General features: G+C 60.4%; 1 protein-coding gene across 4 annotated transcripts in view; it reads right to left on the reverse strand.

The window, feature by feature from the left end:
• ZNF385C (zinc finger protein 385C) overlaps nt 1–13,837 on the reverse strand; it is an 81,259-nt gene that overhangs the window by 33,087 nt on the left and 34,335 nt on the right. Inside the window, exon 1 of one of the 4 annotated variants that reach the window (XM_063354822.1) lies at nt 2,203–2,258. The exons of the other annotated variants lie outside the window; for them this stretch is intronic. Within the exon in view, the coding sequence (XP_063210892.1) occupies nt 2,203–2,212 (10 nt within the window). The 5' untranslated portion in view covers nt 2,213–2,258. Of the gene's footprint in view, nt 1–2,202; nt 2,259–13,837 lie in introns of those variants that run through there. 4 annotated transcript variants of the gene reach the window in all.

Below are 13,837 nucleotides of genomic sequence, written 5' to 3' on the forward strand. Positions count from 1 at the left end.
CCCCTGGCGATAAAAACAACTGCTGCCTTTACGGGGAAATTCACCCAAAACAACCTTAGGGGAAGCTCAGCCCCACCATCAGATGAGGGACCCCCAAAGCCAGACCCAGGAGCGGGGACAGGCTCCGTCCCCCTTAACCCCACCGAGACGGGAGAGGACAGGAAACCTCATTAAGCACCCAATTAACGACAGCGAACTCACAGCATCAGGACCCACCCTGCGGACGCGGAGCGAAGCCGGGTGACCCCCGAGTCCCCACATTTTTTTTGAAGGGGCGTTGGGAACTCGGGGCGGGGGGTGGGGGGGGAGAGGGGGGCAGAGGGTGTCGAACGCGCGCAGGCAGCGGCCACCGCCGTTCCCTACCCAGAGCAACCGCGACCCTGGCACCGAGATCGCCAGCGAGCCCCTGGCACCACGCGCTCAAAATGGAAGCTTTGGTGGCTTTACGTTTCCTACGTATTTGAGAGCACAAGGCTAAAAGCGAGCTTTGAGGGGGGGGGGTGGGGGGGAGTGTTTCTTTGTTTTTTGTTTTAAACCTGCTTTGCCTAACAAGAATTCCAGATAAGTATCCCGAGTAGCGTTACACGTTCCAGAGAGACTGGGAAAGACAACTCACGGAGAAAAGATTGTGTTTCAGACTATTAGAAAAATTGAAGTGACCCCCAAGAGACGGCTGACAGCGCAGGGGGGGAGCTGCGGCTACCAGCCACGCCAGCGCTCGAGGAGCCCTCCCAGAGGTGTCGGGTCAGTAACGTCCCCATCCCGGCCGCAGCAAGCACCCGCCCGCGATACCGCGGGAAGAGGCGTGCATGTAGACATGCACACACACGTATGTGCACACGTGTGTACACGTATGGAGAGAACCAGCGCCGCCGCCCGCGGGGACCCGCTGGACCCCCATCCCTGCCCGGCGCAGGCAGCCGGGGGCGATGCTCCGGCCCCAACAGCCTGTCGGAAAGTTCAATGCCAATAAATAACAAAAAGCACTGAAACCACCGGCCCCGAATCTGCCCGTGGAACGGGTCCGAGAGCAGCGTTACGCTCCATCTGCCGCCGCGGCTCCGCGACCCCGAGAGCGCCGCAGCCGGAGAAAAGCACCCCCAGTAGCCCCCCCACGCCAGCCTTTCCCTGCAAAGGTCGCTCCCCCCCGGCCTCATTTCACCCAAAAAGCACCAAACATTCGCCTTGCAAGGGCAGCAGAAACCCAAGTCGGAGCTGACCCCCAAACGAAGAGCAAGGGCAAAATACAGCCGTGTCAGCGCGCGACCTGTTTCTTCCTCTTTTTGCGGCCCTGGGAAAAATCAATAAGATGCAGTGAATCAAACTCAGCTTGAATCCCGTAAGTAATTAGGATTAGCAGGCTGGGAGCCGAAAAAACAGGCTGCATGTGTGCCTGGGCTGGGAGGGACCATTTTGTGGGTGTACGGTACGGCTTCCTCGATGCATAGAAAAAGAACAGCTCTTTAAATGGGTTTTCGGGCAGGATGACAATAGGGAATGGAAACGACCTGATTTGCTTCGAAAGAAGAAAATCGAGCGAGGGCAATTCAGCACACTGAAGCCCTGGTGGGAGCAGGATGGAGACCCCACCGGTGAATCAATATTTGCGTTTTGATGCCAAGTCTGGTACCAGCCCCTCGCTCCTGAGCCCGGACTCCTTCAACACCGCACATTTCTGGAGCTCTTTGCTGGCAGTAAATAACCCAACCTCAATTCTTCACTATTAAAGAGTAAAGTCTGTGGTCAAAATCGCAAGGGGGAGAAAAGACGCCCCCCTCCCCACAACCTCAGCAGAGCTACCCGGAAAATAAGAAACGATTAGATGTGGTTTTCCCTTTACAGAAGCACTCGCGCCTTGATTTATTTGCGTTTTCTCAAGGCTCAAGTCACTCGGCAAAAGCCGCTGCCGGCAAAACGCTCCGACGGGGTCCGCGCGGGCAGGACCGTCCCCGGGGCCGAGCCCCCTCCCGGACCCCCCCTTCCCACTGCCACCGGCACCGCCACGGGGGGCTGCGGGTACCGCGGGGCTGCCGCGACCCCGGCCCGGGCGGGAGCTGCGGACGGCTCCGGTGCAGGGGACCAGGAACTGGGGGGGGACGACGACGACAATAGGGGCGGTGGGGGGCAATAGGGGGGGCGATGGAGCTGAGAAACCCCCGGCCGGCAGCTCCCGCGGGGGAGGGAAAGTTGCGTTTCACCCACCTAGAAGCATTTTGGATCCGGCTGCCTCCGCTCGGCGCTGCTGGTGCCGCCCGCTCGCCCGGCTGGGCTGCGGGGAGGGGGGGGGGAAGAGGAGGGGAGGGGAGGGGAGGAAGGGCAGGGGAGGGGAGGGGAGGGGAGGAAGGGCAGGGGAGGGGACGGGAGGGGAGGAAGGGCAGGGGAGGGCGGGTTCGCCCGCAGCCCCCGCTCCGCCGCGCACCCCCCCCATTAACAGCCTGATGCCGCCGGGGGGGTGCGAGCCCCTCGCCCGCGCGTCCGGCCCCGCCGCGGCCCCCGCCGGAGGTGCCGGGTATGACCGTGCCGATGGGGGGGGTCCGTCCCGTCCCCGTCCCCGTCCCCGTCCCGTCCACCCCTCCCGGCACAGCCCTTCTCTGCCCCCGCCGGGCGCGGAGCGAACCCGGGGCTCCCCAAACGAAGAAACTCTGAGCGGGGAGGAGGGAGCCCACCCCCCAGAGCTGAGTCCCCGGGACCCCCCCCTCCCAGGGGGCTGTTTTGGGGTGGCCGTGGTCGGGCAGCACCCGCAGAGATGTCCCTGTGCTGGGTCTCCACCGCGGGGTTTGCTCAGGGGAGGGGACGCAGCGGCGGCAGCTCCCCCCCAGCCCAAGCTCCCCAACCCCCCCCCCCCGGTGGGCAGGGAGTGGGGGGGGGCACACACACGCTGGTGGGGCGCAGCTGGGCCGACCACCCCCCTCAACTGCCTCCTTTCCCCGGAACGCTGAGCACATCCCGCACACAGCGGCCATGCATCCCCCTCCAGCCACCGGTGCGTCCCTCGGCTTTTGGGGTTGCCCAAAAGCATCGTCCCGGCTTCCTCCACCCACACCAGAGGGGTCCAACCTCCCCGCCGGCCCCGGAGCACCCATCGGTGCAGCCCCACGGGGACAGGGGCAGCCGCGTGTCCCGGCCCTGGGCACTGGAAAAGCGCAGGGTCCGATCCAGCCACGGCATCGCCTCGTGGGGCGACGCGGGGGGAGTGGGGAGCCTGCCCCAGCTCCTCCCGATGGGAGTCTTGTGGGATTTGTGGGATTGGGGAGACCAGGGTTTGCTGCCCTCCCCATCGTTTTCGTTAGCAAAGGCTGAGGCGGTCGGATTCCCCGATGGCAGCACCTTCTCGGGGCTGAATTTTTGGCCCCCAGAGCTTCTCAGGAGGGGGGAGTTCACGCCTTGATTGCATGGTGCCTTTTAAAGAGGGAAATGATGAAAAACCTGCTTGTAAAAACAGGAAACAACCATCTTCCCCACCACCACCACCACAAGGGAGATCAGGGAGGGATTTAAATACTTCCCTCAAGTCAAACAATTTGAAGAGTTCCGCAGGAGCCCCCCCCGCTCCCCCAACCCGGCTTCAGCTGCGAGCAGAGCCAAAACGAAGATGGAAACCATGAGATACAAATCCCCTTCCCGGGTGCTGCAGCCAGACCAGGCGCTTTGGGGGTAAATCCTAGCATTTTGGTGCTCTGAAAAGTACCCAAAGTTGCCGGGGCCCCCCTGCATGCTGCTGCCGGGCCAGGGCATCCCCCGGGTCCTTCTCGCTGGGGCAACATCGGCAGAGCCCCGAGTGGCGCCGATGCTCCGGGCACACGCGCCCCCCGGGGCAGGGTATTGCTTTTGGGGGTTGTTAGCAGCAGCAGCAGTAAGTTTAGCTTGGGCACTCGCTAATTTGGGATTGACAGCTGGGCCCGCGCCGCCTGTTACCAGCCTCCCAGCAGGCTATTTAAACCCGATATTAATTTGTTTAATGTCATCAGCAGTTTGGTGTTACTGCAAGCGAGCGTCGAGCAGAGGGGAGCGCGGAGGTGTAAAGACCGGGAGGAGCCGGCGGCTGACAGCCATCCGGGGGCTGCTGCTCTCCATTCCCCCCGCGATGACCACAAGCCATGGGCACCTTGAGCATCTCCTGCCCCCCAGCCCCCTTGGTAGGGACAGCCCGGGCCAACGTCCAGCCCTGAGCCCTCCACTCCGTCCTCCGCCCGCCCTCGAGCAGCCCCTCGAGTTGCAAACATCAACGTCACCAATAAATACTCCCCCGGCTCCGGCCGGTGCTGCGTCGATCCCCGCGGGACAGCAGGTCCCGGCTGCCATTGTCGCAGCCGAAAGGGCTCGGCGTGACACGGAGGGGTGGGAGAGGAACGGCAGCGTGGGACGGCGTGTTTTATGGCCGAGCCTTTGAGGCCATCTGGAGCAGAGGCTAATTGCAGGTACTGATTACAGACCCCGGCCATTAACGCCTCCTGCCCTCCCCTGTCCGGCCGCAGCGGATCACTGGAATTTCCCAGCGGCGCAGCGTGGGTCCGGCCGGTGCATAACTTGCTATTTTTGTACGTGGACCCCCCCGCTGGCCCAGGGCAGCGGCACAAACCCCCCCATGCTCCCGGGGGCATCGCCAGCCGCCCCCCCACCCCAGGGGACCAAAGCCCAGGGCCGCTTCTCCGCACAGCGTCCTCTGCGGGACGGAGCTGCCGCTGCCGAGCATCTTCGCCAGCACCCACCACTGCGAAGGGCACCCGGGGGGCCGTGAGCACCGGCTTCACCATCCCCGCGTAAACCGTGGGAGGCACTGACAAAAAATAAAATCAAAGCCAACGGGCATCGTTGCGTCAGATGCCACGTACCACCCTGCAGTCACGGCTTTTCGACGCAGGTTGTAGCCACGCGCAGGGCGCCGGCGCGTTGCAGGGAGCGGTTGAGGAAACCGGGGGTTTCTCTGCAAAGGGGCCAGGTTGCCTGTCCCGGCACGGCCGCAGCCCTCGGCCGGCAGCTCATGGCACACCTCCCGGGAGAGGCGAGTCCCGAATACGCAGTCAGAGGGGAGCGTTCGCCCGCGCCCGCCGGGGAGCCCAGGCTCGCTCGGGCAAGTCTGCTCAAGCCGAGCCCGCAGCCCAGGCAGCGGCCGCGCGAGGAGGAGGGAGGGAGGTGGGGAGGACGCTCGGGAAGCACAACGGGTCCAGCTGTGGCTCATCGCGCCCAGTTTGGGCACGGGCTGTCCCAAAGGCCACCAAATCCCCAGGCTCTTTGTGAGGGCGGGCTCCGGGCACCACTGCAGAGCGATTACTCTGAAACCTACTGAGGGCAGCGCTAAACTCCTCGCTGGCTGAGAGAGCGGGACAGGCTCTCCCTGGGCCTTAGCCTGGCAAATACCAACCAGAATCGGGCAACGAACACATCAACAAACGAGAAGAGAAACAGAAGGATAAAAAACCAGCAGGATCCTCCCCCCCCCACCCAGGTCTGCCGAGCCTTCCAGAGCCTTTCTGTCTGACTTTGTTCACTGAGGATTTAGGGTATAATTTGGGGGTGAAAGATGCCAGATAGGATCAAGACCAATACACCTGGAGGAGGCGTATCGGTTTTCTTCTGCTCTGTAACTTGAGCCCCGGCAGGAGCAGAGGCTCAGCCGCCGAGCGGCGTTTCAGCCCCCCCAGGCCAGGCGGGCGCTGACCTTTCCGCTCCCGAGTTTGCTCAGGATTAAGATAACATTTGAAGGGCTGAAGCCTCCCGCCCGGGGGGGTGGTTCTCACACAAAGAAGGATATGGGGTTTGTGGCTTGTGTCCCCCCCAACCCAAAGCCCCGCGACCCCCCCCTGCCAACAAGCAGGGACCCGGTCAAACCGCCGCGTCCCCGCACAGGTGCCCACCCCGATGGGATCCGGGCATCTTGGGTTTTTAATTCATTCTTCCTGAAGATTTCTGCTGTTACGCATCTAAAAAGAGCCAAGGGAGCTAAGGATGTGTTTGTGGAGGGGTGACCCGCGGCGACGGCTGTCCCCGGGGGCGGGGGGGACGACACACGCACTTCCCACCGCTGCCATGACCCCCCCACGCCGGGCGCTGGGGTTTAATCTCCATTTTCCCCAGGAAGGGAAGGTCGGGTCTCATCGTGTTGCTAAGAACCAGGAAAAGAGCCCAACGCCTCGGCTTTTCTTCTCCGGGCTACTTTCATCTTCCCCGTTCCAGGAGCGGAGAACAATATTGCCCTTTCATTCATCCCAGCTCCTCCGCGAAGTCTCGGCTTTAAACCCTGATGGAAACTACGCCATCATTAAGGGCTTTTTCGTTGCAGGGCAAGGCGTTAAAACACCCCTCCCCCCCCCCCCCCCCAATTTTAGTCAGGATCCACCTCCAAAAAGCAGCTTAAAATTGCTTAAACGTGTATTCTCGAAATTCTCACCCTTTAGCAACGAGGCCGTGATAATTTCCGCCTGGGCGTCACAGCGGAGGACGGCCCCCGTGTCCCCAGGTCTGGGGACGTTCAATGGGGGCTGCTCCATCAATCGTCACCCCCCCACCCCCGGGGGGGGCCGGGGCTTTGCGATGCCCCCGAGGAGCCTCAAGGACGAGCAACTGCCGGAACGCAGGAACCGCCGCGGGCAGGGCGGCCGCCCCCCGCCTTAATCATCTTTCACAGGGAGACGTCTAATTACGCAGGCATCCAGGCCAGGTCCGCAAACAGGGTGGAGAAACTGGATGACCTAAAAATATTTAATTATCAGGAAAAAAGGGGTGGAAATTACACCTGTAAATAGTTTCACAGAGCGAGCGTAATATTTTCCGTCTAATTTCAGAGGGCCCTCCTGGAAGAATCAGGGCAGAGGATTTTCACGCTTCGGCACACAAAGGAAACCCTTCGCACGCCGCTGGGCCGGGGGGACACACGGAGCCCACCCCGGCACCAGGGCACCCGGGGCTGCCAACACGGAGTCCCCCCGGCACCCGGCCTCCAGTAACTGGCACCAACAGCTTGGAAATATTGGGAAGAGGTTTTGTGACGTGACGGGCACTAACCGGGAGCAGCCCGCGGGGACACGTGGAACCCCTCACGCCTTCCCCAAGCGCATCTGCCACCATGTCCCCCCCCGGCCGGGTCTCCAGCCCCAGCTCCAATCCCACGGAGCCTCGGCAGCTCTGGCCATGCAGCATCCGACGCCGGCCCAGCATCGTCATCCCCTTCCCCTGGCCGAGGGCTGCCCCCCACAGCCCCTCCGGCAGCCGCCTTCCTCCTCCCTCCTCATCCTCCTGGCTGGAGGGGGAAACGCGTTTGCCATCCCGGCTCCCCCCAGCTCCGCGATGATTTCCAGGGGTGGGGGTCACAGGGCTCCTGAGCCCCCACATGGGCTCAAGCTGGGGGTTGCCATGGCAACCAGCTACCCAAAAATCTTCCGGATGCTTAATCAGCCAGGGGGTGACACTGGCCCTGGTCTTGCCCGCGAGGTCCCCCCTCAACCCCTTGCCCCCTGGGGGTGGGGGCTCCCTGGGACCCGCCGCTGCCGGGGAGCACATCTGGCTGCGTGGCAGCACCGTGGGGACAGGGACACGCTCCCAGAGCCGTGGCGCAGGGCACGCCGAGACCCTCCCGCTGACGCGGCAAGGGCGAAATAAATGAAACCATTACTCGTAAATCTGTGGCTGTAGAAAATACCAAAGGTGAAGCGGGGCAGCGCCCTGCGCGAGCGTTCAAAAAGCGGCGACAACTCGGAGGCGAAGGAAAAAAAGGCAGGCAACCTAATTTAAGGCGATGGCGCGATGACTGCAGCTCAACGCAGTCCCGCTCCACGGACCGTCGCCTCTCGCGCACGGGAAGCGGAGAGGCGGCTGCAGCCCCGGCGGGAGCCGCAGGGAAACGGCCACCGGCTCCTTGTGTGGAGGGAAATGCGGCCGCGTCGGGGCACGCATCAGTCACTGACGGCCACCCCCCGGCACGCAGGGGCTCAGCAGCATCGGCCGGGCCGCGGCAGCACCGGGACGGCCGGTCCCTGGCGGCGGGACACAGCGATGCCTCGCCGGGTTCCCTGCGCGGCCACGGAGCATCACGGACCCTGCGTCCCTTTCCCGGGTTGAGCAACACAGGACTAATTTCCCTTCTAATGCTGGGGGAAAATCCACTTTTGGAAGACGCCAGTGTCCGAATTTGTGAAAATATTTACTTTATAGCCAGCTAGGCTGTGTGGGATTCAAGGTCTCGGCGTTTTCAAGCCTCGCCAGGCGCAGGGATGAGGAGGAGCGAGGCCTGGGCACTTGACCCAGCCTGGCCAAGAGGATTATTTCATACCGTGAACGTCACATTCGATATAAATTAGAACATTTGCTGCGTAGTTTCTCTCTCCCTTGATGGCGGCGGTCCAGAGAAACCCCTTGCCCCAGTGCCGGACCCCTGAGCCCTTCCCTTCCTCCCAAAGCCGTTGCGCTCGCAGTGTCCGACGTTTACTGTCCGCTGACGGATGGGCTGAGGATAATTCTTGTATATCTTATATTAGCATCAGGATTAATACTTGTTCATTAGTATTCTTGTTAATTATTTAGTCTTATCCTATTAAATCTATCTATATTTCAGCCCTCGCGTTTCCTTGCTTTGCCCGATTCCCTTTTCCGGGTGGGGAGGGGTCATCGGGTGATGGAATAATTGTCTAAATGACAAGAAATTGTTACGGCTTTTCTCAAATCCTAACAGTCCCCTCGGCCCTCCTCAGCCTGACACAGTCAAAAAAGGGGGTGCAGCCGCCAGGGTGAGGCGCAGGGAGACGAGCACCCCGACCGCGGCTCAGCCCCCCCCCATCCCCCCCGGCCCCTCGGGCACAGACCCCAGCTCCGGGGCTCGGGCTCTTCTTGGCGTTTCTCAAATAGCCACATTTTCCCCCTTTTTCTCCCTCTGCCCAACCGCACCGCGCCACCGCGGGGTTCTAAAAAAAAAAAAAAAAAAGAAAAAAGAGGAAAAAAAAAAAAGGAGAGATCAATCGGGGAAAGATGGCATAAAGCATGACGAGGGGAGATCATCTCTTCATAGAAAATTTTATATTGCTTACGACTTACTGTCTGTGAACATAAAACAGTTTAACCAGCCGACCCTAAATCACAGTGACAGCTTTACACTACCCACAAACCTTTGCTCGCGCTTATCCCGCTCAGTCCTACCTACCCCCCCTCCCTGTTTACTTTCCTTTTTTTTTTATTAAAAAATATTTTTTTATTTAAAAAAAAAAAAGAAAAAAAGCTTGCTGCCCCCCCGCTTTTCTGGGGGAGAGCGGCACCGGCGTGTGCACACGCGTGCAGAGACGCAGCGGGGGGCCGAGCTGCCTTCCCAGCCTTGCTGGCCATCGAGACCCCGCGCGAGTCACGTCCCTGTCACCCCGCCACGGTCCCGTCCCCCCCCCGCCCCAATCCGTTCAGCCCTGGGGCTCTTTGGGACGGTGCCTCGGAGGGACGCGCGGCCCTCGCACGCGCAGCCCGGTGCGACCTCTGTCATCCGGCACCTCTGATCCCTGGCGACAGCAGCCGGCGTGGGATGCAGCGGGATGCTTCGCCCCCCTCCCACACCGGAGCAGGCAGTGGCTGTCCCCAACCCCGGGAACAGCAGAGTCCCCACCATGGTCACATCCCACAGGGCCACCGAGGTCCCATGCGTCCTCACCTTTCCCTGGGGACATTTATGGAGCAAAACATACCTTGGTGGAAGGAGCGAGGCTGCGCAGCCGGACACCCTCCAGCAGGACACAGCCGTCTCCGACACCCGGAGCTGCCTGACCCCGGAGCACCCCGTCCCCCGCTGGGGACCTCGTCCCCGCCAGGCTCGGTGCTCTCTGGGGCCAGGGCCAGTGAGATCTAACGAGCTGAGACACGCTCATGGGTCGCCGCCGCTTTCACCATTTTCTTCCCCACTTAAAACAAATCCCAGGCTTTCCTCTCCCAAATCCGCTGGGCTGAAGCTACACGGGAATCCGTGAAATATTCCACGGCTACATGTTCCCCGTCGCTCTTAATCCACTTCTAATTAAGATCACGTGTGGCGCATCCCTGAGCTAAGTGGCCGTAAAACGCTGTTGTTGCAACTTGACAGCAAACCAAATGGGAAGAAAATTACAGCAAAATCCAAGATTAAGCATAACCGGCTCACAAAATACAGTGCTTAAAAATAACACGAGGCAATTTCCTCCCGATTTGGGAGGCGGGGGGGGGAAATCACCAGTGCCAGCAGCATCCTCCATGCTCAGCCTCTGACATCCTGACTCCGACGTCCCGGCAGCATCCAGGGCAAAGCCGACGGCTGCCGCTCCCTCCCCGCTCCCACTGCCAGCACCCACGCAGGGTCCCACGGGAACAAACCACCACCACCCCCCCCCCAAGAAGGCTCAGCCAAGGGCCAGACCCCTCTGGGTATCCCAAAGCTGGGATTTAAGCCGATGGCTCCCCCAAAGCCCGTCCCGAATAGCTCGTCCCAGCTCACCCCCGGCACCAGCAGCGGCACACCGGGATGCTGCGTCGGACACGCCGGGATGCTGCATCTCCCCGGGACTGAAAGGACTAAAGCCCCTTATTCCAGCTTCCAGGAACAGCCGCAGCCTTTTGATGAGAGTGATTTTAAGAGGGGGAAAAAAAAAAGGGGTGGGGGGGGGGCAGGGGGCAAAGCAGCACTAAATTTGCCTGGCACGTTATCAGAGGAGGGATCGGCCGCACACGGGACCAGGTGTTGGGATCAAAGCTCTCCGCTTTTCCCATCCCCGGGGATGCCCCCCTCGGACGGACACAGCCCGTATCTTAGTTTGTTATCTTTTGGCTTGGTCTCTAATTTTATTTTTTTAAGGCCAACCCCTCCCGCGGATGCAGCGCAGCATCAACCCTGGCCCCCACTGTGACCCCCCCCCCCCAACCCCCGACCTCCTCCTCGCTCCGAGCATCACACACCATCACAAAGCCAAGCCCGGTAGCTCCTCCGTGTCATTTGGGTTTTTTTTTTGGCTGAGAGTTTAAAATTTAAGGATCATTTTAGAATAAGTGTGTCAGGAAAAAAAAAAAAAAAATAATCCCTGAAGCTTCTGGGCAGGAATCCGGGCGCGGAGCAGAGGGGGCAGCACCCCGACGGGGAAGGCAACCGCATCCAGAAAATCCTTTGAGCAAAAGTTAACGGCTAATCAATTTATTTTTTATTTGAAGTTACCGACTCCATAAAAATCGGAGATTAATTATGATACAGTTATTAATCCACGATAAGCTGAATAGCTGGGCTTTTCAGAGGGAGAGCAAGTTAATGGGGTATTTTCAGAGGATTTAAAAAGGGAGCAGTTCTCTCCAGATTAATGGGCCGGCACAAGGCTGATGTGCCGGGAGGAGGGTTTGGGCTCGCACGGAGCCCACGGGCCCTTTTCCCTTACGCGAAATGGCTTTTGCAGTATCAAAATGGCTTTTTTGGTATAACATTCAGCAAAACAGAGCTTTTCTGCCAGGTCCCGGCGACGGGGGAAATCGCTCCCCTTCTCGCCCCTCGGAGCTGGGCTGAGACAAGGCGTCTGCTCCCCGCGGAGCCCCGAGGGACATCCCCGAGCCCCAACGGGGGAAGGGAAAAACCTGGGAATGAGCAGAGGGAAGGAAAATGTACAATTACACAACCGCGCTTCTTCAAGTGACACCTGATCCCAGCAAACATCTTTAAGATGTGGAAAAAAAAAAAAAAAAAAAACACAAAAAAACCCCATTAAATTTCCCCCACTGAGATTCCGGGTTATTCAAATCTGATCTGAAAAGCTATTTTTAATCATCTTTGCTCGCAGCTGAAGGGAGCAGGCGAGGCCAACCGAGCAGGAGGACTCCGTATGCTCGTCCTTCGCTCAATGTTGGCTAAACGCACGGAAGCTTCAAACGCGAGCCCCGCTGCTGTTGGGCTACGAGGAGGTTATCGATCACCGCCCGGGTAGATGCCGCGTCTGTCGCAGCCGAGTATTAAAGATGATGGTTTAACCCGGGGGGCGGGGGCGGGTCGGCTCGTGGGAAGTTCAGGGGAGCCCGAGCCCAGAAAGCCAACCGCGTCCTGGGCTGCATCCCCAGCAGCGTGGGCAGCGGGGCGAGGGGGGGATGCTGCCCCTCTGCTCCGCTCGGGGGAGACCCCACCTGGGGTACTGTGTCCAGCTCCGGAGCCCTCAGCACAGGAAGGACACGGAGCTGTCGGAGCGGGGCCAGAGAAGGCCCCGGAGATGATCCGAGGGCTGGAGCCCCTCTGCTGTGGGGACAGGCTGAGAGAGCTGGGGGGGTTCAGCCTGGAGAAGAGAAGGCTCCGGGGAGACCTTGGAGCCCCTTCCAGTCCCTAAAGGCGCTCCAGGAGAGATGGGAAGCGGCTGTTTGCAAGGGCACGTAGCGATAGGACGAGGGGCAACGGTTTAAACTAGAGCAGGGCAGGTTTAGATGAGCCATTAGGAAGAAGTTCTTTCCACTGAGGGTGGTGAGACACTGGCCCAGGTTGCCCAGAGAGGGGGTGGAGGCCCCATCCCTGGAGACATCCAAGGCCAGGCTGGATGCGGCTCTGAGCGACCTGATCCAGTTACAGATGTCCCTGCTCACTGGGTTGGACTAGATGGCCTTTAGAGGTCCCTTCCCACCCAACCCATTCTACGACTCTATGCGTTGCCTCCACATCCTCGGTTGGTACGGGCTCTGCTCCCGGGGGGGTCCAGCCCCTGCGAGACCCCCCACACGCCCTTCCCCACCCACCCATCCCTCCTTCTCGTTCCCAACTGCTCTTTTCCCCCCCGATATTTATAATTATTCCCGTCATCCGACGTTACGCTCAGAGACCCGCTCGGCCGTGCCCAGCAAACAGCTCCCGGGGCAGCCGGATCCTTTGCTTTCCCTGCCAAATTTCTCAAAAAATAAAAAAAAAGGACGCCAAAGCAGGAGAGCAGCAAAACCACCGCAAAAATTAAGGAGGAAGCCAGAAAAGCCGCCTTTCCCCACCGTGGCACGGCTGGTGGAGCTCCTGGCGGGGTTCCTGGGCTAGTAACGGATGGGTCATCCCGGCCAGAGGAGCCGGACACCTCCCCAGCGTCTGCCCCGGACCTCGAGGACAGCCCAGCCCCGGCCCCACCAGCGACACGGCCCTTGCACCCTGATTAGTCCCCAATTAGACTCTAATCCCGCCTGTTTGCATATTGTTTAAATCAATACATTAGATTTTATTGCAGACAAAGCGCCACCGAGCATCGCCCTGTTTATTAAAGGCAATTAAAGGATTCTGCGCATAACATGAAATTGAAAAAAAAAAAAAAAAAGAATAAAAATAGATTGGCACCCATTTTCTTGGTAATTAACGGCTGATGAGCTCTGACAGCAGAGAGCAGCAGGGGGAAGGCAGGAGGAAACCCCCCCTGCAGCTGACCCCCGAGACGCCGGCGCATGGAGCGGGATCACGGAGCGGCTGGCGTTCACGGTCAGCCCCCCCCAGCTCCCCTCCCTCCTCACGCCAGGGCACTCTGCTTTCCCGGGTGACATTCCGGCTGGTTTTCAGGGTTATCCTGGCCCCGCAGAACGCACGCCCATGGATCTCCTTGGCCAGTGCCAAAGGCTTTGGGAACCCCCCCCTTTGCTGGCCGAGAGCAGCTGGCCCAGGCCAGCGACGGCCCGGGTGATGACCAGGGACCCCCGGCTTCATGCAGCACCCCAGGACCCCCCTGGAGACCCCCTTTAACACCCCAACCCAATGCTTTCGTGTGGGTAAACCGTCCTCCGTGCAATGCAGGAGATGTTTGAGGGGAGTGGGTCCCCCCCAGCACCCAGAAGCAGCCCCTCCTGCTGCCAGAGTCGGGGGTGGGGGGGTGTTCAGCTGGCACCCCCCCGTGCAGCACCGCCAGCCCCTCCCCGG

Source organism: Chroicocephalus ridibundus, chromosome 17 (assembly GCF_963924245.1).
Source record: "Chroicocephalus ridibundus chromosome 17, bChrRid1.1, whole genome shotgun sequence".
In the NCBI taxonomy this organism is placed as follows: domain Eukaryota; kingdom Metazoa; phylum Chordata; class Aves; order Charadriiformes; family Laridae; genus Chroicocephalus; species Chroicocephalus ridibundus.